This window comes from Rosa chinensis, chromosome 1 (genome assembly GCF_002994745.2).
Source record: "Rosa chinensis cultivar Old Blush chromosome 1, RchiOBHm-V2, whole genome shotgun sequence".
Classification (NCBI taxonomy): Eukaryota; Viridiplantae; Streptophyta; class Magnoliopsida; order Rosales; family Rosaceae; genus Rosa; species Rosa chinensis.
In genome coordinates, this window is record NC_037088.1 from 20,047,069 (window position 1) to 20,073,993 (window position 26,925).

The 26,925-nt window shown below is 38.5% G+C and overlaps 2 protein-coding genes across 3 annotated transcripts; one reads left to right on the plus strand and one right to left on the minus strand.

Annotated features, from left to right (window-relative positions):
* Positions 1-14,709: 14,709 nt before the first annotated feature.
* LOC112181910 (protein argonaute 4A) lies at positions 14,710-22,428 on the plus strand. Of its 2 annotated transcripts, none has more exons than XM_040512868.1 (23): positions 14,710-14,822; positions 16,387-16,626; positions 16,721-16,926; positions 17,009-17,239; positions 17,318-17,454; positions 17,532-17,629; positions 17,709-17,806; positions 17,950-18,109; positions 18,186-18,302; positions 18,387-18,494; positions 18,593-18,655; positions 18,743-18,856; positions 18,969-19,134; positions 19,227-19,339; positions 19,424-19,561; positions 19,730-19,860; positions 19,984-20,049; positions 20,884-20,947; positions 21,043-21,157; positions 21,228-21,301; positions 21,526-21,620; positions 21,759-21,790; positions 22,040-22,428. In XM_040512868.1, exons 2-23 carry the CDS (start codon positions 16,390-16,392, stop codon positions 22,222-22,224), a joined length of 2,748 nt encoding a protein of 915 aa, XP_040368802.1. In that variant the 5' UTR covers positions 14,710-14,822; positions 16,387-16,389; the 3' UTR covers positions 22,225-22,428. The 2 variants fall into 2 exon arrangements, with proteins under 2 accessions (XP_040368802.1, XP_024176090.1); XM_024320322.2 differs by having other exon boundaries at positions 14,715-14,822; positions 16,380-16,626.
* A 601-nt stretch (positions 22,429-23,029) lies between these two features.
* Positions 23,030-24,138, minus strand: LOC112177005 (glutamate--tRNA ligase, cytoplasmic). The gene is made up of 2 exons (XM_024315160.1): positions 23,722-24,138; positions 23,030-23,536 (listed from the first exon to the last, which is right to left on the minus strand). Exons 1-2 carry the CDS (start codon positions 23,908-23,910, stop codon positions 23,318-23,320), a joined length of 408 nt encoding a protein of 135 aa, XP_024170928.1. The 5' UTR covers positions 23,911-24,138; the 3' UTR covers positions 23,030-23,317.
* Positions 24,139-26,925: the final 2,787 nt, after the last annotated feature.

The window sequence follows — 26,925 nt, forward strand, 5'->3', positions numbered from 1 at the left end:
AAATATTCCAAATATTCTCTCAATTACGTTCCTCAAGGAAGCATGGCGAAGATTGAATAACTCAATTGCATTGACAGGATGATTTCCTTCACCACCAAAATCTTTGAGGTGATATCGAGTACCTCGAAATGGAGCTAGGAACCGACGTCGATTTGGGAATCCGTAGTCCCCTAAGTAATATTTACCTAATAATAAAAAACATGTGCAATTAGTATGTTATATATATGTTATATGACATAAATTGTAATAAGTACTTTGAATTTTTTTTATGCACGTAAAACTATACCTGGTGGCACTTTGAGTCCATTTCGTCTAGAAATCGCATCATTCAACACTTTTGAATCATGAGCGGAACCCTCTCATCCACTAATCACATATATGAACTGTAAATCAAAGTTACAAGCTGCTAATACATTTTGTGATATCTTCCCATGGCGATTTCGATATCTGCTTACCTCACGTCCAACTACCGTTGCAGGAATATGCGTGCCATCTATAGCTCCGACACAATCCTAAAATAATGAAAAAAGATATCAATAGCTGAAAAGAAAAAATGAAATAATATCTTCATTACTGTACAATGAAATAAATAATTAACCATCCATAAAAGTTGCATTGCTTACCTTAAAGTAAGGATAGAACCTTGTACTTTCTCTTATGTTAGGTGGTATGGATTCAGGTTTAGCCATAAACTGTGGTGCTATTGTATTCAAGGTCTTCAAGACTTTGTTGAAACTTCTGCTAACAGCAAAATGGGATCGCTCAAATATCAGCCGAGCTTCACTGTATCGATTATTTTGGCCGACAAATGACAACCCTTCTGTTATCAAGACGCACAACTATCAGGTGTGTATATCAATATAAACATGCACCAATGTCCTGTTTTCATACTCTCCTAAATTGCTTTCTGACACAACAAATAATAAAGTAAAGAAGAGTTGCTGGTATCCTTCATCAGCTTGAATCTATTCATATTAAGAGCAATGATTTTGGCTACTAGGGATAAGGAATCATTCTGGTAAGAAGCATTACTTCAAAACGTATGCAAGGTTTTTTTTTTTTTTCTTCTTTTCTTTAAACATGCATTAAGCATACAAAAGGAACCAACTCAGACAATTGGGTGCAGAGACAAAAATAGCAAATTTTGATACATTGTTCATATTGATTATTACCTAGCCAACTTCTCTTTGATTAATTTTTCTTTGTTTCATAATTCATTCAATTACATTTTGATCCACACTTGTTTGTTTTTTATAGCATGCCAGACAATATGATTATAAACAGTACTCATAAATTGCACAAATCAGACTCTCATAACCCCAAAACTTGATCACGATCTGTTTCCATGGGAATTTGAAGGAGAAAATAAAAAGAATCTGAATCCTAAAGAAATTGAGGTCCATAAAGATGACAAAACTGAATCAAGGTACCAGACAACTGTCATCATGGCAATTTGCCCAACCAACATGAATCAAAACTCCAGAACAATATTCCTATCTCTCAGCTGACTACAAACTTAGCTGAATTAACTCTTTGAACATTCAGTGATCCTATTTACTCAACCTACTACTCTGTAATCCCAAAGTAAAATTTCTAACATTAAAGCTCTGCTCAACATACATATAATATTCTCAAAGCATAAAAAAGAACACTAAAATTTTAGAAAAAGAAAATAAATAACCTGACATAATTTTATCAGCCATTGCCGACTTTAGTGGTGGCCAACATTGGCTTCAAATTGAAGGGTTAAAGCAAAATTTGAATGAAAATTAATAACTCTGTATAGATTCACCCAAAGCTTGAACCAAATCGCACCTTTGACATTACTATCATTTTAAGAAAGTTGACATGAGATTGTCAACATAAGTCCCATCTCAATGCAGGGTAAAATCACACACACTATTAGGTATAGAAAAGAAGTTCTGGCATGAAGGAAAAAAAAAAAAAACCACCCACCGTTTGGCTAATCTACCCGAACTTAAGAGCCACAAGGGCAAAGCAGTAGCAAAAAAAAAGAGAACCATGCCATATAGGACAGCAACAAATACAAAAGAAACAGAAAACCTAGCGAGAAAAACAAAGAAGAAGAAACATACGCAGCAAACAAGCGACGACAATAGCAATAACCGCAATAGTATGCAGGACTATGATCGAACCGTAAAAGCATTAGGCATATACATTATTTGGCTTTGTTTTAGGAGTTGATGATAATATTAGGGTTCCAAGCATCACAATTGAAAAAAAAAAAAAAATCAAATTCAACAACAACAATGAACATGTTAGGTATTAGAGGTTGATATCACAAAATAATAGAGAAAAGAAAAAAGAAATCATGAAAGAGAGATGATGGAGGACCAACCTTGAACGCGCAGAGAGAAGAACTTTGACAGACTTTTCCACGCTCAAAATCTTTGCTCTGGTGGCTGGAAAAATATTGGAATTTGGTATTTATACTTAACACTACAAAGTCCATGATTTTCCATGATTTTCTAATTCCGTATGTATGAATGATATTTTGAATACCCCTAAACTTCTATTCATTTTTAAAAGTCCTAATTGAATACCCCTAGACTTTGGTAGAATTCATAAAGATTTTTTAAAATCCTAATTGAATACACCCAGACTTTTATGGACTGTTAAAAGTCTCTATTGAATACACCCAAACTTTTAAATTCCATGGATTTCTTTAAAAGTGCCAGTAATTCCATATACAATACACCCCCCTTAGTAAACAAGTCTGCCTCACTGTCCTCAGATTGAATCTAGTTCACTTTGATCTCAAGGAGAGTCTGTTGTTGCTGATTATACTTGGTGTTGTCGCTTTTGATGTAGCCTAGCTTCATTTGTTCAAAACGAACAGCATTATCCTAAATGCTTGTAGGCTCATCTTGTGGTAGACTTCATACCACAATTGTTCGAACATGCGTGATTATGGATCCAATCCATATACATTCACGAACCAGTTTGTGAAGAGCAATGATCTCTGCATTGTTCGAAGATATAGTGACTAGGGTCTATTCTGTAGACCTCCAAGATGTCACGGTCTTTTCCCATGGTGAACACTTAACCGGATTGGGAATGACCTTTGTGTGGGTCAGAGAGATACCCAACATCAGCAAAACCTTCCAAAACACTTATATCGTTTTAGGATGGGGATAGAGAACGCAGGCCAGTGTTGGCGTCGTTCCTGGTGTGTGATGGGTCCGAATCCATCATCTCTTTGTAGGGATAGAATAAGCCCATATCAATCATACATCTCAAGTATCGAAAAATATCTTTTACACCAATCCAATGGCGTCGCGTTGGCACAGATCTATATCTAGCTAACAAGTTCACTGCAAATGAGATGTCCGGTCTTATGCATTGAGCTAAGTACAATAATGCACCTATTGTACTCAAGTAAGGCACTTCTGCCTCTAGCACATCTTCGTCATCATCCTTTAGACGAAGAGGATCATTTTCAGGATCAAGACTACGGACGATCATGGGGGTGCTTGAAGGCTTGACCTTGTCAAATGCCTAAGCATCTATCGACACGATGCTCAAGTTTCAAACCGAGACATAATCGTGTTCTCCCAAAATCCTTCATCTAAAACTCGGATTTCAAGTGTTCAGCAGTTTCCCTTAAGTCTTTAAGGGCTTTTAATGAAGATCATGTCCAACATGAACCGCGATGGAATCCGAGACTTATTATGGGAACGCGTGGGCATATCCCCTTCCAATCAAGTAGTCATTTTAGCGAGCGTTTCAACCTCTCTGTAAACGCATTCCATGGTCTAGAGCCACTTGATTTGGGTAAATGAAGTTCACCATGAACCTTCATATATATTCCGTATCTAGATCTCTATAGAGATACGTAGTGACCACATTTGTAAGCTGCATGTTCAGTTATTTGGAAACTACCAAACTGATAGGATAGTTGAGTGCAATGACATCCAATACGAGAGAATTTGTCTCATCGTAGTATATTTAAGGGCGTCTTATGAGAAGCCTTGCGCCATAAGGCGAGATTACTATATCTTTTTCTCACTACGCTTTCTAATGAAGACCCATTAGTCAACAGGTTTTATGGTAGGAGGTGTTGGCATCTCTAGCTCGAAAACCTTCCTCTTCGTTAGAGAATTCATCTTAACCTGGATCACATCTTTCCATTTAGGCCAAATCTCTCTACGTTAGCATTCATTCATCAACAGAGCATGGTTCGATATCATCTGACTCAACAAACTCATGCGCAACAAAATGTGCAACTACATCATCAATTATGATGGAGTTTCTATCCCATGTCTCAAGTACACTAGTGTAATTTTTACAGAGCTCTATATTCTCAGGGATAGATTCTGACATTGAGGCGTCCCCCAACGATAACCATAACCTGGAAGATTCTCATGAGACCGATTTTGAGTGTCGATGATTCAAGGATTAGTTTGTGCCAATGTATCCTTCGAACCCACGGGCTTCCCATGCATCATAGCTGGGGCCATGACCTATAACGCCAGAGTGCCACTCTCTTTGGCGTTGGCGCCATGCCTACCTCAGTGTAGGGTAGCGCTACGTTCTCTCGTAAGGATGTCCTTCCTTGCAGGCATGTTTGCAGCATATTTGTGTGATCTCGTCACTTTAATAGGGATCGAGATGAGACATAGTGGGGACAGGCCACGACAATTTCTGTTGTTCCTACTGAAAATCCGTGTTCTTATCTCCCCCTAACGACAGGAAGACTGTCTCATTAAAGTGACAACCCACAAATCTAGCAGTAATGAGATCGCCTTGCAAGGGCATTAAGTGGCGGACGATTGTTGGAGTCTCAAATCCAACTGAGTGGCCCATTCGTCAGTAAGGACCTATCATAGTGCGCTGTGGCGGCGCAATGGGCACATAAATGGCTCACTCAAATGTGCGTAAGTACAAAATAAGTGTACCCTGTCACTAGCTGTAACGCAGAGGTACATTGAGTGGCGGTAAGTCATAGACGAATTAGCATAGCTGCATGCTATATTGCATCACCTCAAGCTGATATAAGGAGAGTGGTGCGCATTACCAATGTCAAGACTATCATCGTAGCCGTTTCCGCGAGACCAATTGGGTGTGTACATGGAAATATGATGTCCAACATCAGTCCTAATACAATAACCATCGAAAGTCTTCAATGTAAACTCTCCAGCATAGTCAAATCCAATTGACTGAATATGATGATTTGGGGAGTGAGCCCGTTGTCATATGATATGTGCTAGAAGTGTAGCATAAGCAGCATTACAAGTGGAAAATGGCACGACACGTGACCAGCGTGTTTGCGTGTCAACCAACATCATGAGATATTTAAACATCCGCAAGTTGGTTGAATCAGTCCATAGAATCCCCATGGATTTGATGTAAGAACAGAATGAGTATTTGCATATCCTTTGCGTAGGACGGTCTCAGTCCTAATTTCCCGAAGGAACTGGCTTTGCAAAATGAGCGAGAGGCCTTAGAAGCGACCAATGAGGATTTTGGTTGGCCCTGAGCGTCAGCGTCTGTAGCGCTATTAGAAGCAAAATGTGTGACTACATCTCCCATCATGGCGTTGGAGCCATGGAAATTAGCATGTATGGCGTCATGGCCACAAGGAGGAACAACCATGGCGTTATGCTCATGGTTGGCGCCTTTTATGGCGTCATCAGATTCTTGCTTCGTTTTGTTCAAAAGGATGGATGTCCAAGTGAAGTCTTTAGTAGACGGATCATCATATCATGACCAGGATGACCTATCCTGTCGTGACAAAGCCAATATGTGTCTAAATCCAAGAGATCTTCTCTCATAACTTTATTGGATTTAATAGCTCGAATAGTGACATAGAGTCCACTAGAGAGACACATAAACTTCTCTAAGATGCGCTTTTGTTCGCAATCATTAAAGGTATTGCAAAGGAACTCATTTCCGTTCTCTACATGCATTTTCGCATGGAATTCGTTAGCTATTCATAGGGTACGATTTGCGCTAAGAGCGTAGAGAGTTTCTGTGACAGCTGTAATCAAGGTGCCATTTGGCAAGTGGAACTTGGGCTATTCCATGTCCTTGAATTAATACTAATGGCCCAGCCATCGTAATCACAAAGTAATATACTCAGAATCAAAATTGAGTCATGATGAAAGGAACTAGAAATTTTATTCATAAGCCAACGGAGTACATCATTGTTTCTTTGATCAAAGAAAATCTAATCCAATAAAATAGTTAATGCAAAACAATGGTAGTCGTCTAACTTCTTTCGGTATTTCCAATGTAAATGTGACCAGGTGAGTAGAGAGATGTCGGTGGAGCAAAGCTCGCTTAAGTACCACTTATCTCAAAATCTTCCTAGACATCACACTTACATTGAGTACGCCTACTTTAAAGAATGACTAACATCATTGGCATTTACTATAAAAGTAATATGGCAATTGCCTACATCTCTTGGAAAATAAAAAGACTTAATCAAAATCGCCAATTTCTAGGTCTTGATCCTTGTAGTCTTCCACCCTTAGATCGAGATCGCCATCTTGATCTTCTTGTTCCATGTAATTTGCTTCCCTTGCTTCACGATACGTCTTGTATGCGTTTGCAACATTCTGGGGTGCTGTACATGCTTTGGCCCAATGTTGATTTGATCCACATCGAAAACAAACATCATTATGGTCAGGCTCCCTTGATTGAGGCTCCAGTGGGGCGCGATTTGGACGACTTATCCTCTTGGTGGCATTACCACCATGGTCGGAGGCTCCGCCTCTCTCTCTTTTCACACGTTGACCTCCACGGTTCCGTGCACGCCTCTCTCGGCGATTTCCTTCCTCTTTAGGGCGAACATATGGACCAGAATGTCCAGAATTGTCCCTACTCTTAGGGTTTCGCTCCTTGCGTCCTCCATTGGGGGCGCGACTATAGTTAGACTCTGGAATAGGCTTAGTTCCCACGGGTCTAGCATTATAGTTCTTCACAAGAATATTGTCGTGCTTTTCAACTATGTTCATGGCGCCAATGAGCTCATGAAACCTTGTGATACGTCCTGCATTTACATCAATCCGATAATTCTTTGAAATCATCAGTGCAGAGACGGGGAAGGTAGAGAGAGTCTTCTCGATCAACATCGTATCAGTTATGGCTTGGCCACAAAACTCCATCAGAGACTTGATACGAAGAGCTTCCGAGTTATAATCAAGCACAGACTTGAAATCACAAAAGCGGAGGCTATGCCATCGCACTCCTAAATCAAGAAGCGGGCAGTCACGAACGTTGCCAAATCGCTGCTCAAGTTCTACCCATAGCTTTCTTGGGTCTTCCTCATTGAGGTATTCATTTTGGAGCGCGTCATTCATGTGCCTTGTCATGAGAATTATGGCTTTAGCTTGTTTTGCTTCAAAAGCAGTAGCTTGCTCAATGGAGAGCACGTTCTGACTAGGGTCTTGGATGGATTCCAGAAGTCCATCAGCCTTAAGATGTTGGCGCACATCTCGGACCCATCTATGGTATCCTGCACCAGTTGTCTCTAGTGGAACAAAGTTCAACTTGTTCAGATAACTCATCCTGAAAAACAACACAAGATTAGGGTGAGTTTCGCGAGCGAAAAAGGCTACCACGAAAAACTATTAAATTTATGAGCGTAGTCGCTTCCAAGAAATTAGGAATTTTCTGAACGTAGTCGCTTCCAAGAAAATCCGATTCCAAGAGTGGTTTTGTCGAAACAACGATGTAAGTGGTCGATCGTTTTCTTCTCAACAAACTCCAAGCTTGGAGTACTCTACAAGCTCCAAGCTTGGAGTGAGCACGAACCCCCACAGTTCGGCTTTTGGTCTCCCCTATGAAGAAGAAAGGGGGGTAGACGAAGGGAGGTTGCAAGTCCCCGAAAAAGAAGAGAAATTGAATTTAAAAACTCTAAAAACGGGAATGTTTTAATAAAAAATACCTCGAAATAGGTCGCTGGAAAATTTGGTAGGAAAAAATTGCCCGAAAAGTGGCCGGAAAAATCACCGGAAATCGGCAGGAAAAGTGTTGACCGGAGGTTGACTGTTGACCGCTGACGTGTCAGTGGGTCCCTGTTTGCTGACATGGCAGTAGGTCCCTGTTTGCTGATGTGGCAGTGGGTCTCTGTTTGCTGACGTGGCAGTGGGTCAGGGTGCTGACGTGGCGGTGAGGTCTGCGTCAGTGGGCTTGGGCTTCTGGCCTTCTGGGCTTCTTTTGCTCTCTATTTTTTTTTCTTCTTCTTTTCTGCCGGTTCAAGATGCAGCAGCTCAGGTGTCCGGTTCACGCCTTTTTAGGCCTGTTTTTGTACTTTTTCTTCCGGTTCCTGAAACTTCAGATCAATGGGCTTCTGCTACCAAAATTTGGTGGAAATTGGAGGTCCGGAAGATGGTGAACTGGTGGAATATTTGCTGCGAGTTGTATGGAGCTTCCGGTGGCCGGTTCGGTAAGTTTCCGGTCGGTTCTTGGGGTAGGGCCATCGGTTCTGGACTCCTGGGATCAAGTTCTTCAATGTGTGAGGTGGAGGCAGAAAAGGGGTCAAGGTTTTGTATTCGGATTCAAGGTTTTTAGCTTCTTGAATCAGGGTTTGGCTATTTGTTTCAGGGCTAGGGCTTCGTGCTGATAACGTGTTTTAGGGAATCAGAAATTGAGAGAAATTCGCTGTGTATTCTCATTGATAATAGGGGCCTCTTTATATAGAGGATTACAATGCATAGAGTTAGAATCATACAAGGAAATATAATCTCTAGATTCTTCTAATTGAACCCTACTATCACTAGGTCAAGTAACCTAGAGTTTGGATCAAACACAAATAGAGATATCCTTAAACAATTTTTTAATTTTTAAAAATTTTTTATGTTGAAATGACCATTTTAGCCCTCAAAAGTCAAACTTAACGTCCAATTTCAAAGGAATAGTAGAAATTGGACACAACTGATTGAAATTGGAAAGTTTAGGGGGTAAAAATTCAAAATTGAAAGTAGAGGGGGTGAAATGATGACACCCCCAAACCTCAGGGGGGTAAAATGAAATTAATCCTTCAAACTTTTAGTCTATGACAATTGTACCCTTCCACAATTTTTGACCTCTCAATTTATAATATCTCTCTCTGGTTTCAAAAAAAAAAAACCTCTCTCTCTCTCTCTCTCTCTCTCTCTCTCTCTCTCTCTCTCACAAACTGAGATATCGTTGCAAACCTCACGAGCTTACTGGCGATGACCTGGAGGCATGGCGCCACTCTCCCTAGCAAACCAAATCGATTTCGTTGCTCGCCGCTGACGACCTAGTGGCAAAGGCACGACTGATAAACCGATGTTGTTGCATACCTCACAATCGCCAGTGACGACTTGGAGACATGGCGCGATCTACACAACAAAGTCGTCATGGTCTCCGGCTCTTCGACGAGGCCCTCCACCGCCGCCATCGCCTCTTCCTCCACCTCACCTACATCAGAACCCTAAACGAGCACTGATTCTCCGACAACAACGACAAGGCCCAGGCCTCTTCATCTCCAATCGAAAATCCCCAACTGGAAAGTCTCTCTGGCTCTTCGACATGGCCTACAGGTCGGATGATATGAGTGATGCCGATTAGGAGCTCATAGCTGAGGAGCATGAATGATGTGGTAAAATTCTCTCTTTGGCTTTGGGTTCTGATTTTGCGTTAGTTTTTAGGAATTGGTTAGTGTTTGATTTAATTGTGATTGATGATTGCAGGTTAAGGTTTCGTATAATTTGCATTGCAATTTGATAATCATTGTTTCTTATATTTAATGTTTCCATTTTGTTATTTTTTTCAAACTGAAATTCTAGAAGGGAAATCTCATGTAGAGATTTGGTAGATGCAGCTACTTTGCTTGAGCAAGTAAAATGGTCTCATTCATTTAAGAATAATGCCGCAGAGATTTGGGAATGATGTGTTTGGATGTTGGCATGTTATTTGTTTATTCATTTAGGACTAATTGGAGTTGTGTTTGGCTGAAATGCGTTTTGATGTTGATGTACTTATAATTGCTTTTCCTATGGTCAGAATATATCTCCTAGGATGAAGGTTTGGTGAGTTTTTCCCGAAGTCAATAAAAAGAGCCTTGTAATTAGTCTTCCAAGGGGATTGAGTGGACTAGTTTGAGCTTCTGATGCTTTTGATCATATTTTGGATGATGAAACTGAGGTGATAATCAACCCATTGCTGTTAATATAAATGTATTCATTTTTAATTAAGCAGGTATCAATTACAACAATTTCAGTGCTGTGAGCAATCCAATCTTAATCTTTAACAGGTCTTAGCAGATAGGACAGCTCGTATCTTGCATTGTATTGCAGTTGGATGAGGATAAGAAAGAGAAAGGGAAACGAAAGATCTGGCTTTCTTTGCGCCTCTCTTTGTTGCATAAAGGCTCCACTTTGGATTCTATTCAAGAAGGCATGGTATGTAACTAACAAAAAAATGAGATGATCTGATCACTTTGGTTTTAACTTTTTAAAATGGAATCTTTGCTTTCTTGGTGAATTATGGGAATCTTCTAGATTATAAATTAACTTTGTACCTGATAAGATGGAACATCTCTAGTAGCCTAGTAGGAGGAAAGACATGATTGAGTTATTTTATTAGTCTTCTTCAACAATAAATATCCTCCAACAACTGTGGAACAATTGTTTATGAACCCAGCAAGGTACTATAATTATTGGGCTAATTACTATTTAGTATCCTGTGGTTTTAGTCCAACATCGATTCAATCCCTCGATTTTCAATTTCATCAAAAACACCCATGCATTATCAAATCTCATCCAATAGGTCATTCCATCAATAATCCGTTAATTGAAACCGTTAACTCGTTGACGAGGCATGCCATGTCAGATCATGTGGGCCCCACCTTTCAGGCAAAATTCCAAAATTGTCCCTGCCTCTCTCCCAGCTCTAGAATAACTCGGCTTTGGCTTGAAACTCTGAGTCTTCTCTCTGTTTCTGCATAATTTGGGTCGAAACTCTTTGAAAATGCAATGCTCTCTTTGTTTCAATTATTTCTTCATAGATCCTCTGTTCCGAGTTAACACACACACACACACTCTCTCTCTCTCTCTCTCTCTCTCTCTCTCTCTCTCTCTCTCTCTCTCTCTAAACCTTCTTTTACATTTTACTTTTCAATTTCTCTCTACATATTTGGTGTTGATGCAATTTTGTTCATGGTCTTGATGATTTGACAGCGAAGAGATTTTGAATCCAAGAGCTCTCTTTTCTCAGCACGACCTCGTGAACCAACGTTGTATCGATAACCAACGTTGTATCGATGTCGTTGACATCGTGGGTGCAGATGAGTCTGCACTCTGCAGCAATTGAACAAATCGAGAAGATTGAGGGTCCGGCAGACCTCGTTCTCGAAGTCAAAAGTGGCTACATTGAAAGGCGCGGTGGGGGACACCGGGGAGGATCAACGGCGGAGAAGCGTTGTCTGAGATTCCAATTGAATTAGCGATGTCCTTTCCGGCATGGGTCCCAACGCAGAGGGTAACACCACCATCGAAGTTCGAGGCACCGATGCCATCATTCTCGGATTCCAATAGAAATGAGAGGAAGATAGCCTGGCCCAACTGGAACTGGATTGCCTCTCGGATTCTCAAGACCTGTAGCGCCTAATCCAGTTGCGTTCTGGCAGTGATTTTGCTCTCCGATCTGTCCCGGGTATGGGTTTTTAGCCGATCTAGGTTCTCGCTTTCAGTTTGTGTTTGGTTGTTGAGAAAATTAGGGATGATAAAAATTGATCGGAATTGTGTTGATTTGATGAGGCGTGGCATGAGCAAAATAGGGACAAGCCTATGAAGAAAATGTCGGAATGTGTAAAGCAATTGCGAGAGAAGTATAAGCGAAGGAAGCTTTCGAACACTGTGACTATTGATTCCATTTACAAGAAGAATTTCTTGTCCTTGAACAATGTTTTGGAAGTAGTGATTGTCGATGTTTTTGTTCTCCCTGGTCATTTGTTACTTTTGAAAGTTTTGCTGTAATCTGTGTTTTGTAATGTGATGTTATTGTCTTTTGTTTTTGACATTGCTACTCTTTTTGTTTTAGGCACCAACATTTATCTGCTTTCCCTGGGGATTTTTGGAGCCCCAGTACCATTGATGTTTATCTCCACCGCAAGTAAAAGATTGCGCTATTATGATGTATTGGATATAGTCGGTATTCCTTTTGTTTATCTAATTTTCGGGAAGCCCCTGCAACTATGGAGCTGGCGCTGGATCTGGAGGTAAAATAGAGGCAGGGGCAATTTTAAAATTTTGCCTGAAAGGTGGGGCCCACATGATCTGACATGGCATGCCTCGTCAACGAGTTAACGGTTCCAATTGACAGATTATTGACGAAATGACCTATTAGATGAGATTTGATAATGCAGAGGGTGTTTTTGATGAAATTGAAAGTCGAGGGACTGAATCGATGTTGGACCTAAACCACAGGGTACTAAACAGTAATTAGCCCATAATTATTTATCCCATTTGTTTAATTACACTTAGAGGAATTTCAGTACAGTTCTTATCCCCTGTGGTTTACTTTATTAGTGTCTGGTAGTAGTTATTTCAACCTCTAGGAGTAGCTTTTGTTCTTCTTGGTAATAGTTTTCTCAGTCGTTGAGAGTACCTTTGTTAGTCTCTGGGAATAGCTTTTTCAATCTCAATGACTAGCTTTTGTTACGCTTGGTAGTACATTTCTTAGTCATTGGGAGTTGCTTTTGTTTTTCTTGGTAGTATCTTTCTGAGCATTTCAAAGTAGCTTTTATATCTCGACAACATTTTTGACATTAGCTTTTGAGATCTTGGCAATTCTTTTTTATTGTCTAAAGCTTCTCTCATTGTTCTTTCTTACAGTTTTGAAATACTCCAAAGTCTCATATATGATGTGGGAAGTAAAAGTCAGAAGAAGAAAGCAAATTGAGACAAAAGAAAATGCTAGATAAGGAATGCAGTATGAAGTAGCTTTTATTGTTAGTGAGAATAACATTTAATGTTGGTGATAGTAACTTTTACAATTGGTGACAGATTGAAGATAGTTTTCAATTGTCAGATTTTGTTTATATTTGCAATGCATGGTTCATGTAATTTGAATCCAATTTACATTTGACATAATTAATGTAATTTTTTATTGTTAGTGAATAACTATAGTTCTAAAGAACAATAAGTGAATTTAAAATGAAATTGTAAATTTATAGTTGTTTTGATGTTCGGAGTAGGTTTTGTATTGGTTGGCAATAGCTTAATTTCTTAGTCATTGGGAGTAACTTTGTTTTGTATGGTAGTAGCTTTTGGTATTGATGAGAGTAACTTTCGGTATTTTGATAGTAGCTTTCTGTGTTGGTGAGGGTAGGTTTTTGTTGTTGGTGAGAGTAGTTTTTAGTGTTGTTAACACTTGCTTTTGTTACCTCACCGGAATAGCTTTTGTTGTTGTTAAAAGTAGTTTTTGGTGTTGGTGATAGTAACTTTTGTTACCTTGTCAGAGGCCATTGGAAATCTCTCATGAGTAGTTTTTGTTGCTAGTGAAAGTAGCTTTTGGTGGTGACAGTAGTTTTTCTTGGTAGAGATAGTAGCTTTTGGTTTTGAGTAGCATAGCTTTTGTTAGTGACAGTACAGTAGCTTTTCTGACCTCGCCAGAGGTTGCCGAAAATCTCATTTGGTGTTGGTGACAGTAGTTTTTGTTGGTGTGGATATTAGCTTTTAGTTTTGGGGAGCGTAGCTTTTGTTGGTAATAGTATAGTAGCTTTTGTTGCTGGTGACAGTAGTATTTGTGACCTCACCGGAGGTCGCCGAAAATCTCATTAGTGTAGCTTTTATTGCTTGTGACAGTACCTTTTGTGGTCGCCGAAGACCCGCCCGAGTTCGCCAGAGACCTGCCCGAGTTGGCCGGAGACCTTGCCGGAGAGAAGAGAGAGAATGATTGCTGATTTTTTTACTCTAGTGGCATTTATGTAAATATGTTAGTTTTTATATTCAAAATTTAACACTTTTTTTAATCTAGTGGCCTTGTGAAGGAAAAAAAATAGTTTGTGGCCTTATGGCTAAAAATATATTCAAAAATGCACTTATATGTAATTAAACCAATCTAATTTCAAATTGGCCAAGATTCGGTTTTCAAAATTGTACGAGAAAAATTATCAACTAAACATTTTTAGAAACAACTGTTGCGCCCACAAAATAACTTTTTATTTCCTTTACTACTTAAAATTAAATGTATAGGATCGACGAGAAATTTTTTTCTCTAAATTAGAAAATAAAATAAGGTTGTAAAAATAGAATACCTTAATAAACTTGTTCGAAAACTTGTCTACATTCATGAGTTACATTTTTTCATTTTTTCCTTCAATATAGATGGCCTAAATTAATTTCTTGATGCAAAGCCCTCTGCATTTTCTGAAAATCATTCCCAACTTGATGAAAAAGATTCAATCCCTCACGTATGCACAAGAAACTGATAATACAATCTACAAATATAAAAGTTAAAAAAATAAAAGAAATTCTAAAAAAAAAAAATTGTAAGCCTAAAATCATGTAAAAAGATGAAGCCGTGAGTAGCAAGGTCAAGACCCGGAAACGAGAATTTAGGGAAGCGATGAGAAACGTGTCAGTATACTATTGAACATGGGCTTTGAAAACGAAAAATTGGGGCAGCCTTCCTTGTGTTTCTGGACTGTTGGGATTCCTATTTTAATATAAAAACCAATTAAACATGACTTAATATACAAGTCTGAGGGAGAGAGTTAAGAAGAAAGAGAGAGTTAGGAACCCTGGAATCTAGGAACTGGAATAGGAAGAGGAGACGCTTCGTCTCCATTCGGTTTTGGGTTTTTCATACTTCTGCATAACGCACAGGTCTCACCATCTCCCTTGTTTCAATCTGTAATACTATTTACGTGAAAAGTTGAACCATTTTTCTGTCTTGTACGTTTTGTTTTTGACCTTTTCTTTGATTTATATTTTGTGGGTTTCTTCCTTATACCATATATTGCTTTAGAGGGAGGCTGGTCTGAAGAAACTTGTTTCAGAGTGCTGGGTTGGTTTGCTTTCTTTACACTTTGTTTTCGTTTATGACTCTGATTTTCGGTCTCGGGAGAGCTCAGTGTACATGTAATAACAATTTTTCTTTTACCAGAATGGTATAATAATGACTTAGAATAGTGTTTTTGCTGTATTTATAATTTTTGCTTTGTTTTCTGTGATTTCCGAGTGCTTTCTGAGTGCCGTGCTTTGTTCCTAGTTAAAGTTTTATTTCTTGGATTTAAGTTCTTTTCCTTGATAAAACATTCTGTTTCTGTGATATTGGTTTCTTCAGAAAATCTTTTTGGAAATTTTTTTTACCACTTTTTGGACTGGTTTTGAAACAATAATTTTTCCTCCCTGAGATTTTCAGATGCCATTTTTAATGTTATTTTTGGTCGCAAATTGAATCCCACTCCTTTTGTGTCAAAAGCTTCGATTGAGGTTAACTAGTTAGTGATCTGTTGTAAAAGCTGAATACCTGAAGCTAAATTTTGAAGAAATTGCTGTTTTTTTCATTAGTCTATAATCTATATCTTGTCATATGTCCTTATACGCTGAGAAACTAAAATGCCATAGTACGACAAGAAATAACGATTTGACATTTTTTTTGTAGCATGATTTTTCATAAATCTGTTTTTTGTCTATGGTACATTAATTTATTGATACATCAAGTAAACCATACCCATTTGATACAAAGCTAAACCGGCACAATGAACTAGTAGACTAGCTTAGATTCACCTCGAGCTAGTCGACTACTGTAAACTACTTATCTAAATTTGATGTACAATTAATGTATTGTAAAACTTTCCTAGTATATTTTAGCCTTTTCTCTAAACAAACATTTTTACTTCCGTCCTCTGTTTTCCCTATAAAAGGCTGTTTTTCCCAGTATTTCTAACAGCATCGTAATCTTTTTGTTTCTTACAAATGCTGATACGACTTTTAACTTTTGCTGGAATACAGAATTCTCCGGCCTCTTTAGTTTATATGTAACATGATCTTTTCAAAAATACTCTGCACAAGTAGTAAGTTATTAGGCAGCTGATAACTTACATTCATATGGTGGAGTCTCTTCAATGAATTGACATGTAATTTTGTTGTTATTAGTTGATTGGGATCATCATTTTCATACTTGCTTTGCTTGAGTGGATTGTATCAATTCTGTCTTGAAATCTATTCTATTTCTGATCACATTAGTTCTTTCATCTCGGTGATAACAGGTGCCTGTAATGGTCTCCTTACACCCTAACTACAGCATAAGTTGGCAATTGTCAAAATAAGCTTTTTTGATAGAGATAAATAATTTCAAAGTTTGTCATTACTTAATAATTCTATCATTTTGCTTTCATTTTACTAAACTGTGTTATTATTATTCTTGTTGTTGTGCGGGTTCAAGGAAATGGGTTCTTCAAATCCCGAAGGAGCCGAACTCCCCCCTCCTCCGCCCATTCCGCCAAACGTTGTCCCAATTGTAGCAGGAGAAAAACCTCTTGAACTAATTAACAAACCATCTCCTCCAAAACGTGTTCCCATGAAAAGGCCTGGCATTGGATCTAAAGGTCAAAGGATTTCACTTCTTACCAACCATTTCAAAGTGGGATTGAACATATCTAATGCTGAGTATTACCATTATAGTGTAATCCCCTGGACTCTGTCTCTCTTGCCCAATATTTTGCAGTATAGATGATATTTTTATAATTTATCATGTGTTTTGTAAAATGGTGTTACAGATTGCCATGCAATATGATGATGGAACCGAAGTTGACGGGAAAGGCATTGGACGTAAGGTTCTTGACAAAGTAAAAGACACATATAGTGTGGAGCTGGAAAACAAGGATTTTGCTTATGATGGAGAGAAGAGCTTGTTTACTGTTGGGCAGCTCCCTCATAAAAAACTTGATTTCACAGTAGTACTGGATGACATATCATCAAGCAGGTACTTATATGTGGATCATGGTGTATCTCTGTTGCTTCCTATTTGCTTCTGGATATTAGCTCAGTGGTTATTTTGCACACAGGTCTAGGACGAATGGGGGATCTGGAGGCAGTTATTCCCTAGCAGAGAGTCAGGGCGATAGGAAGAGAGTCAAGCAGTCATTTCAATCCAAAACAATAAAGGTACAGGTCAACTTTGCTGCTAAAATCCCAATGCAAGCAATCGCGAATGCCTTGCGAGGTCAGGACTCTGACCATTTTCAGGAAGCAGTTAGAGTTCTTGACATCATTATAAGGCAGAATGCTGCAAAGCAGTAAGTACCCAAGTGGTATATAAATCCTGAGTCATTCTGCTCTTATTTTTGGTGTATCATAATTTTGTTTCTCTTCAGGGGTTGTCTCCTTGTTCGGCAGTCTTTCTTCCATAACAACCCGAGGAACTTCATAGAGTTGGGAGGAGGGGTGTTAGGCTGCAGGGGTTTCCATTCAAGCTTCCGGGCCACGCAAGGCGGCCTATCCCTGAATATGGGTTAGTTTCTAAAAGACGGAAGGCTTGACTTTCTTTGTTATTCTACTTAGCTAATCACTATCCTTGTTGGAATATAGATGCGTCCACTACAATGATTGTAAAACCTGGTCCTGTTTTGAATTTCCTCATGGAGAACCAGAATGTCAAAACTCCTTACCAGATTGATTGGAATAAGGTAACGGTGGTCTCCTTAATTGTTGAGATTTCATTCATGTGACATTTTTCATGATTTGAGCTGCTTTCTTTCATAATAGGCTAAGAGGATGCTAAAAAATCTAAAGGTTGAGACCTATGCTTCCAAGATGGAGTACAAAATCACTGGATTGAGTGATAAACCCTGCAGACAGCAGACGTACGTAAGCTCTTTCTACCTTCATCTGTGGCATGTTATTTTAAAATAGTAGTAGCATCTCACATTTGGCTTTCGATACAGTATATACTTGTATTCCCTGCAAATTCTGCAATATATGTTTACCCTTCATTATTTGTTTCTAGGTTCTTTTTGAAATCAAAAGGAGGACAGGATGGAGATGGAGAAGAGATCACTGTTTATGAATACTTTGCCCAGCATAAGCACATGCAGTTACGTGACTCAGCAGATTTTCCCTGCATCAATGTTGGAAAACCAAAGAAACCTTCTTACTTTCCCCTAGAGGTGATATATTATCTTCAAATATATAATGTTAAAATGAATACCCTAGTTAACTAACAATTCCTCCATGCCTCTGTAGCTTTGTAATTTGGTTTCCTTGCAACGCTATACCAAGGCTTTATCCAATCTCCAAAGGGCTTCACTAGTGGAGAAGTCTCGGCAGAAACCCCAGGAGCGAATGTCAACTTTGCGTGATGTGAGTTCTGCCCTCCACATGATATATAGTGTAATGTTCATGCTTAAACTTGCTGAGCTATGAACTTTATATATGTTCTCTCAGGCACTGAAGAGTAGTAAATATGAGGCTGACATGATGCTTCAGTCTTCTGGAATATCGATTGGTACAGAATTTATGCAGGTTGAAGGCCGTGTTTTGTCAGCCCCAAGGGTAAAGCATTCTCATAGTCATTTTTGTTTCCTTTATAATTGATCTGGCTGAGTGTGTTTTGGATGCTCATTTCCTATATTTATTGACACTTGGCACAGTTGAAAGTGGGAAATGGAGAGGATTTTTCTCCTCGGAATGGGAGATGGAATTTCAACAATAAGGTGCTGTATCTTTCATGATTCTTCTGCTTCACCAGTATCAAATTTTGAAACATTTCGGATAAATTTAACTCAGTTACCCATGTGTAGAAATTAGTAGAACCTGTAAAACTAGAGCGCTGGGCTGTTGTAAATTTCTCTGCTCGCTGTGACATTCGCTTCCTGGTCAACACTATGATAAAGTGTGGAGACATGAAAGGAATTGTATGTGAGATCCATTTATCTTAATCGTACCCCCAAGGTTTTTCTGCTGGTTATTTGGTGTTCTAATATATATATTATATATATATTTTTTTTTTTTTTTTTTTTTTTGTAGTCCATCAACCCTCCGTTTAATGTGTTTGAAGAGAGCATTCAGAATAGACGTGAGTCATCTCTGAGTAGAGTAGAAAAGATGTTTGAATACATTAAGTCCAAACTTCCGGGACCACCTCAGTTTTTGTTGTGCATTCTTCCAGAGAGGAAGAATTCTGACATATATGGTTAGATCACAATTCTTTTCTTCTATTATTGTTCTCAACACATAGGCTTTAAGAACTTGGGATGTGTGTATTAACGATTCCCTCAACTTAAGGTCCATGGAAAAGGAAAAACCTTTCAGACGTTGGGATTGTAACACAGTGTATTGCACCAACTAAAGTGAATGACCAATACATCACAAATGTGCTCCTGAAAATTAATACAAAGGTAAGTTACAATGACATCAATTATTTGAGTTTAATCATTTATGTAGCAATCTTGATCTTCTTTGTTTTATCTGCCCATATGCAGCTTGGTGGAATCAACTCCTTGCTAATGGTGGAGCATTCTCCTTCTCTGCCCTTGGTTTCCAAGTCCCCCACTCTGATTTTAGGGATGGATGTGTCACATGGCTCACCTGGACGTTCTGATGTGCCTTCTATTGCAGCGGTAACATTTTTTCTTCAAGACTGCACATTACACACTATAGTTTTTTCTTCACTGCACATTACATTAGTTTTTCCCATAAATTTTACTAGTATTGCATATTCCACATTCTCTTGGTGATTGTTGCTGTATTATGTTACGAATTACATATTAAAAGGGGGGATTTTGTAGGTGGTCAGTTCCAGGAAATGGCCTTTGATTTCTCGTTACCGAGCTGCAGTTCGTACTCAATCACCAAAAGTAGAAATGATTGCTAATCTGTTCAAGCCTGTGTCTGATAAAGAGGACCAAGGCATAATCAAGTTGGCTCCTATCTCCCTCTATACTCTGCCACTTTGATTGATTTTTTTGTGAATATATAATTATATATACAAACCTTTACTATTGCGGTATGAAATTGCTTACATAAATTCTGCACTTTGCAGGGAACTTTTGTTAGACTTTTATACTACTTCAAACAACAGGAAGCCAGAACAGATAATTATTTTCAGGTATACTGTTGTTTAACAATTACAACGAATTCGATAATGTTTTACTCTTATGATTTTTTTTTTTGTTTGATGTGCAAAGTATATATAGACTGTGTGCTTGTTTGATATTCTTTATCAAACCAAAGAGCCATAATCTACAGATCAATACCTTACAAAGAGTGGGAATGAAAAATTAAGGCATCAATTTTTTCAGAAGTAAAATAACCTTCACTAGATCTTCTTACCTCCTTGTATTATTGTTCATTTTCATAGTCAGTGACTTCAGTAGTTGCCCACATTCAGTGTGGGACAAATAGTATCACTCATAAAAAGTGCATTTAATCCTCTCTAAATCACGATATGCAATTTGTGGAGCATTTACACGTAAACTGTACTTGCTCCTGAATTAAAGGACAAAGACTTGTGCTGTTTAGAATGTACGTCCCCTGGAAAGGTTTCAGTAATGGATTAGGATTTTGGTCTTAAACCCTAATGGAATTTCAATTTCAAGATTTGATATAATGGAATTAGCTTAACATCCTTGTTGCAGTCTTTCACCAAGTTTATCTTCTCTGATTACCTTTTTGGATTAGAAGAGGCTCAAGATATGGATTTTCTTATTACTTAAGAGTTGTATTTTCATTAAGTTTGTAGGTTCAGATAAACTCTTGTTTAGGTTTGTTACATTAACGTTGTATCAGCTTATTAAGATCCTAAGTTCAAAAAATGCCTCTGGAGGAGTTATAGATTTTCAGCATAAAATATTAATTGATTCAGTAATTAACATGTTGCATCACTCAATCATCTATACTTTAATGTTCTTGATCTCTTATCCCCCAGTTTTCTCTTGTTCAGGGATGGAGTGAGTGAGTCACAGTTCAACCAAGTCTTGAATGTAGAATTGGAGCAGATTATTGAGGTTTTCACATAGCCAATCTACATTTTCTTTGTACATGCTTCAGATTAGTAAGAGAAAATGTCCAACTTTTCTCTGGGATTCTTTATGACTTGCAGGCCTGCAAGTTTCTTGATGAGAGCTGGTGTCCAAAGTTCATGGTTATTATTGCACAAAAGAATCATCATACAAAATTTTTTCAGGCTGGTGGTTCTCCTGACAATGTTCCACCTGGTTAGTCACCTTACCATTGGTACAAAAATTGTTTTGGAATCACGCTTATCTTTCTATCACTTGATTGCAGGGACTATTATTGACAACAAAGTCTGTCATCCAAAGAACAATGATTTCTACTTATGTTCTCATGCTGGGATGATTGTGAGTATTCTTGACCAAAACCTGTTGTTTCTGAGTTGGATGTTCTCTAAAGATTTTTATCCACTAAATTCATTGAATCCAGAAAGTGCTTTAAATCTCTCTTTGGTGTTTATGGAAATTATAGACATAGCATGAATTATTGCTAAATGAACAAAAGCTTGAGTACCTGGATGTCCTGTCTACTTAATAAAGAAACTGAGTTGACTTTGAATTTTTTTATGTAGGGAACAACTCGTCCTACTCATTATCATGTTCTATATGATGAACTTGGCTTCTCAGCGGATGACTTGCAAGAACTTGTTCATTCTTTATCATATGTGTAAGTATACTTGTGTTCATTCTTATGTTCTTTTTTGTTTTTTGTTTTTTTTTTGTTTTGTTTTTGTTCTGCTTATTATGGAAGTGAAGAAGTTGAGGAAGTTGTATACCTGACTGCCTATCTTTGAATTTTGTACAGTTACCAAAGGAGCACAACGGCCATATCTGTAGGTAATACATTATCTTCTCTTTTGGATTGTTTGATACGTAATTGAAATTGAACTCTTCACATATGCTTAAGAAAGTTCAAGGAATTAAGGAAAAGAACTATAGTTTAGTGCTTGTTAGTAACTGGACTTAAAATGATTTCTTGCTTGGGTACTCTTTCCGGTAAAGATTCAAGGGGAATGATAGCAACAATTAATATAAGAGACTAAAACTTGGATTTTGAACAAGTTTGGTATTTTCTGTTTACTGCAGTTGCTCCGGTATGCTATGCCCATCTAGCAGCAGCACAGATGAGTCAGTTTATTAAGTTCGACGAAACATCAGAGACTGCTTCAAGCCAAGGTGGTTCTGGTGGTGTTACTGTTGCTGGAGCTGTGCCAGTGCAGGAGTTACCAAGGCTACATGAAAGTGTCGTTGACTCCATGTTCTTCTGTTGAGATTTAGGACTGGTTTCATATCCCATGGTGATGGTGCTATGGTGCTATGCTACACTGCTAGCTTGCTGCCAGTGGGAATTTTAGGAGGGATTTCAAGATTTCAAACATCCCCGGCCCATTGACTTTTAATGGTTTTACATCGCACTGAATATTGAATATTTTGAAGATATCCAAAAAAGACAAGTTGAACTCATATTTTGGCATCTCTTATTCAACTTATTTCTACAACTATTCTGACCTTTGTTTCTACTTTGCTCGTTTCTGAATAGATCTGATCATTGCAAGAAAGTGAGTGATTTTGATTTGGTTAGTATTTAGTAATATGAGTGCAGTCAGTCTGGAAAACCTGATAGATTGAGTGGGAAAATGATTGTTTCGAAATCTGAGCTGAGAAACAGTAAAGAGAAAAGAAAAGGATGAGAAAGAGTGATACTTCGATGTGGTATATTGATTCTATCAATTAAACCCTAATAATGAATCTTAGTGTTGAATATGATAACAGATATATTGGAGAACTAATCAGCTGAAGTATCACATCTTTAAATATAACCACTGTCTAGTGTGTTTTGATGTTCATCAGCTCGTTCTTGGAGCTTTCAAGCAGAAGTGACGAATATAAAGTCTTGGACAATCCAAATTCCTGTTTCATATAAGAACAATTCTGTATTGTATTTTGGAGTTTTGATGTGTTATTGGATGTGTGAATGTCTGTCTATATAGGAATCATGTGAGAAGTTTATTTTGTGTTGTGCCCCATATAAATTGTTATTAGCAACAAAACAAATCATATTCTGAGTAGCGATCATACTATAAGCCGATGTTTCTTGGATTGCGAGTGTTCGTCTATTACATACAAAACTCGGGAAAAAATCAAACCTGCAACATTGCGCATGCCGACTTGCTAGTATACAGCTAAAGATTCAGTACAAAATAAGTGACAGAAATCTCATTCCATCCTAACATTGCCAAATATTAGAAGACTACTAGAACTGAAAGATGCTTTTAGGTCAAACTAGTTAAAAGCTCTACCATTCAATTTGGAATAACAAGTATTAAATCACATCCTTAAGCCAAATATTCTTGATGAAGTTCTTCACTTTAACCCAGCCTGCTGCCTGCCGTCGGGGATTGCAAAGAGAACAATAGGCTTTGAAGGCTTGAGGTAGGGAACATCACATCTGAAGTATCCTTTCCTCTCAAGTTGCACTACATCTCCACACTTCAGATTTCGCATGTTGGGATCCCCAAGGGCTGCTGTCTCCTTTTCGGTACATGGGTTAAGCACATCAACGAAATCCTCGCCTTCCTCAAGCTGCAATTACAAATTAAAACAACCAACTCAATTACATATAGTACCATCATGGACCAGCTAGCAATAAACCATCATGCATCAATTACTGAACCCACAGATTAACATTTTCGTGAATTTTTAGTTCATATACTAATAAATAATATGATAAGGTGTTGAAAACTTCACGCTTATTGAATGGCACATACCTTCTTCTTTGTTATCAGATAATCAAACTCCATCAACGAGATCTTAACCAGTTCATCTATTTCAGGCAGCCAGGTAAGCTTCAGTTTGGTGGTTTTCACAGATCCTTCAAGATGCAAAACCCCTGTGAGCGCAAGATTAACATCTTGGTCTTTGTCAATCTTCTTAACAATGGCATTCCCCCAATCCATCAATGTCACTTCCTCATCTACTGATATCGACTCTGCATCAGCTCGATCTATCCATATGCTCCTTGTGAATGATGTTGCCTTCTCTCCAGCACCTTCATACTTCTTATGCCTAGGTATTATGCGGACAAATGGCTTCTCAGGGCCATTAGAGAGAGTCAATAACACTCATCCCTCTTCAATGACTGCAGTATGTCTTGGGCATACAGGATCAATAATCTTCTTATTAAGAGTCCATGTTGTAGAGAATTGGATAATTGTATTGTATTCATCTCATCATGAGGTTTATATAGGGTTACATCATGTATACAAAAGGCAATACATAATAGCTATACTAATCAATCGCACATTACAAGTATGTCAATCGCATGCATTATGAGTCTGTCAATCGCAAAAATTACTAGTCTGTCAATCCCATATATTAAGCAATACCTATTGCATGAATAGTCATTATCATTTACAACACTCCCCCTTGGATATTTCATGTCAATAGTGTTGCCTCTGCTATGCGCTTCTAAGTTGCATCGTCAAAAACCTTGCCAAGTAATAAAAACTCTGTGGGAAAAAACAACCTTGGTAGAAGGAGAAAAAGAGCACAACACGCGTGAATGTGAAGTAGTCGACATCCTTCCACACTCCCCCTAGTGCCGCTCAAACTCGATGATGACGTTTTGATCGTTGCCTCACTAAAAACCTTGCCAGGTAACAAAAACCCTATGGGACAAAAATAACCCTGGTCGAAGGGCAAAAAGAGCACAAAACGTCCTTCACTCTTCGAGATCGAAGATGTAAACATCATACCTCCCCCTGATGTCAAGGTCTCCCCCTGATTTCTACAATTATAGGAGTTCGGATAACTTTCTTAATCCAATGCTCTTCACATGTTTCTCGAAGGTGGATTTAGGTAACGACTTGGTAAAGAAGTCCACTACGTTATCCTCTGAACGGATTTGATTCACTTCAATATTTAGAAGTGTTTGCTGTTGCTGATTATAAAAGAACTTAGGCGATATATGCTTGGTGTTGTCGCCCTTGATGAAACCTAACTTCATTTGCTCAATACAAGCTGCATTATCTTCATAAATGCATGTAGGTTCATATGTGGTAGACTTCAAACCACAAGTTCCTCGAATGTGTCTAACTACAGACCTTAGCCATATGCATTCTCACACGACTTCATGTAGAGCGATAATCTCTGCATGATTTGAGAAAGTAGCAACAAGGGTCTGCTTTGTAGACCTCCAAGATATTGTAGTGCTTCCCATGGTAAGGTCAGAGAGATACCCTGCATCAGCAAAACCCATCAAGACATCATTGTCATTTTGATGGAAGGGAGGAGGAGCACGGAAGGTGGCGTTTTTCCTTATGGAGTCTGATCCCACACTTCCGTTATTTCTTTTATCTATAGGGATAGAACAAGCTCATATCAATCGTACCTCTCCAGTATCGAAAGATTGTCTTTATGCCAATCCAATGGCGGCGTTTTGGCACAGAACTGTGTCGAGCTAACAAGTTCACTGCGAATAAGATGTCTGGTCTTGTGCATTGAGCTAAGTACAATAATGCACCTATTGCACTTAGATAGGGCACTTCAACCTCTAATAAGTCTTCGTCCTCATCCCTTAGACCAAACGGATCTTTTTCAGGCTCAAGACTACAACCGATCATAGGAGTACTCACAGGCTTTGCTTTATCTTCATTAAAGCACCTTAATAATTTTTGAGTATATGCTGATTGATGGATCATAATCCCATCACTACGGTTCTCGAGTTCTAATCTGAGGCGAAACCATGTTTTCCCAAGATCTTTCATCTCAAATTCGGATTTCAAGTACTTAGCAGTTTCCTTTAACTCATCTAGATCTAGAGTTCCAATTAGGTTCATGTCATTGAAATAAACTGCTACAATTGCAAATCTGGAACTTGTCCTCTTTATAAACACATATGGGCATATTTCATTGTTGACATATCCCTTCCCAATCAAGTAGTCACTTAGACGGTTATACCACATCGGTCCAGATTGTTTCAATCCATATAGTGAGCGTCTCAATCTTATTGAAAACGCGCTCCGTGGTTTAGAACCACTTGACTTGGGTAATTGAAGTCCATCTGGAACCTTCATATATATCTCTAAATCTAGATCCCCATAGAGATATGTTGTAATCACATCCATAAGTTGCATGTCAAGATTTTCGAAAACTACCAAACTGACAAGGTAGCGGAACGTTATAACATCTATTACGGGAGAATATGTCTCCTCGTAGTCGATTCCAAGGTGTTGTGAGAAACCTTGCGCCACAAGGCGGGCTTTGTATCTAACAACCTCATTTTTCTCATTACGCTTTCTAACAAAGACCCATTTATGACCAACAGGCTTTATACTTGGGGGTGTTAGCGTTATAAGCCCAAATACCTGTCTCTTTGTTAGTGAATCCAATTCAACCTTGATCGCATCTTTCTATTTAGGCTAGTATGCTCTTCGTTGACATTCCTCAATGAAGCGAGGTTTGATATCATCGTGTTCTATAATTCTTTTGAGCAATAGAATATGCAAAAACATCATCAAGGATAATAGAATCTCGATTCAACGTCTCATGTACACTAGTGTAATTTATGGAGATCTCCCTATTCCCTGGAATTAGTTCTAACATTGGAGCATCCCCCAATGATGTCTCTTGGACATAACCATAATCCGGAATATCTTCATGAGACGGGTTATTTATGTCGATGATAAAATGGATATTTCTGTGCCAAACTCACTTTCTTTCTCGGGCGAGAATCTATCGAACATTTGGGCCTCCCACGTTTCCTTGCTAGGAGCCAGGCCTGAGTCACATTGCCATCACTATTAGTGGTGGAGGCGCCATGCCCAATACCCCTAGGGGTGGCGCCATGTCCATGATTTTTAGGGACATCAATCCTTGCAGGCACGTTTGTAGCAGGTATATGTGATCTTGTCACTTTAGCGATATCAGAAAACGCATCAGGCATAGAGTCTGCTATGTTCTGAAGATCGAGA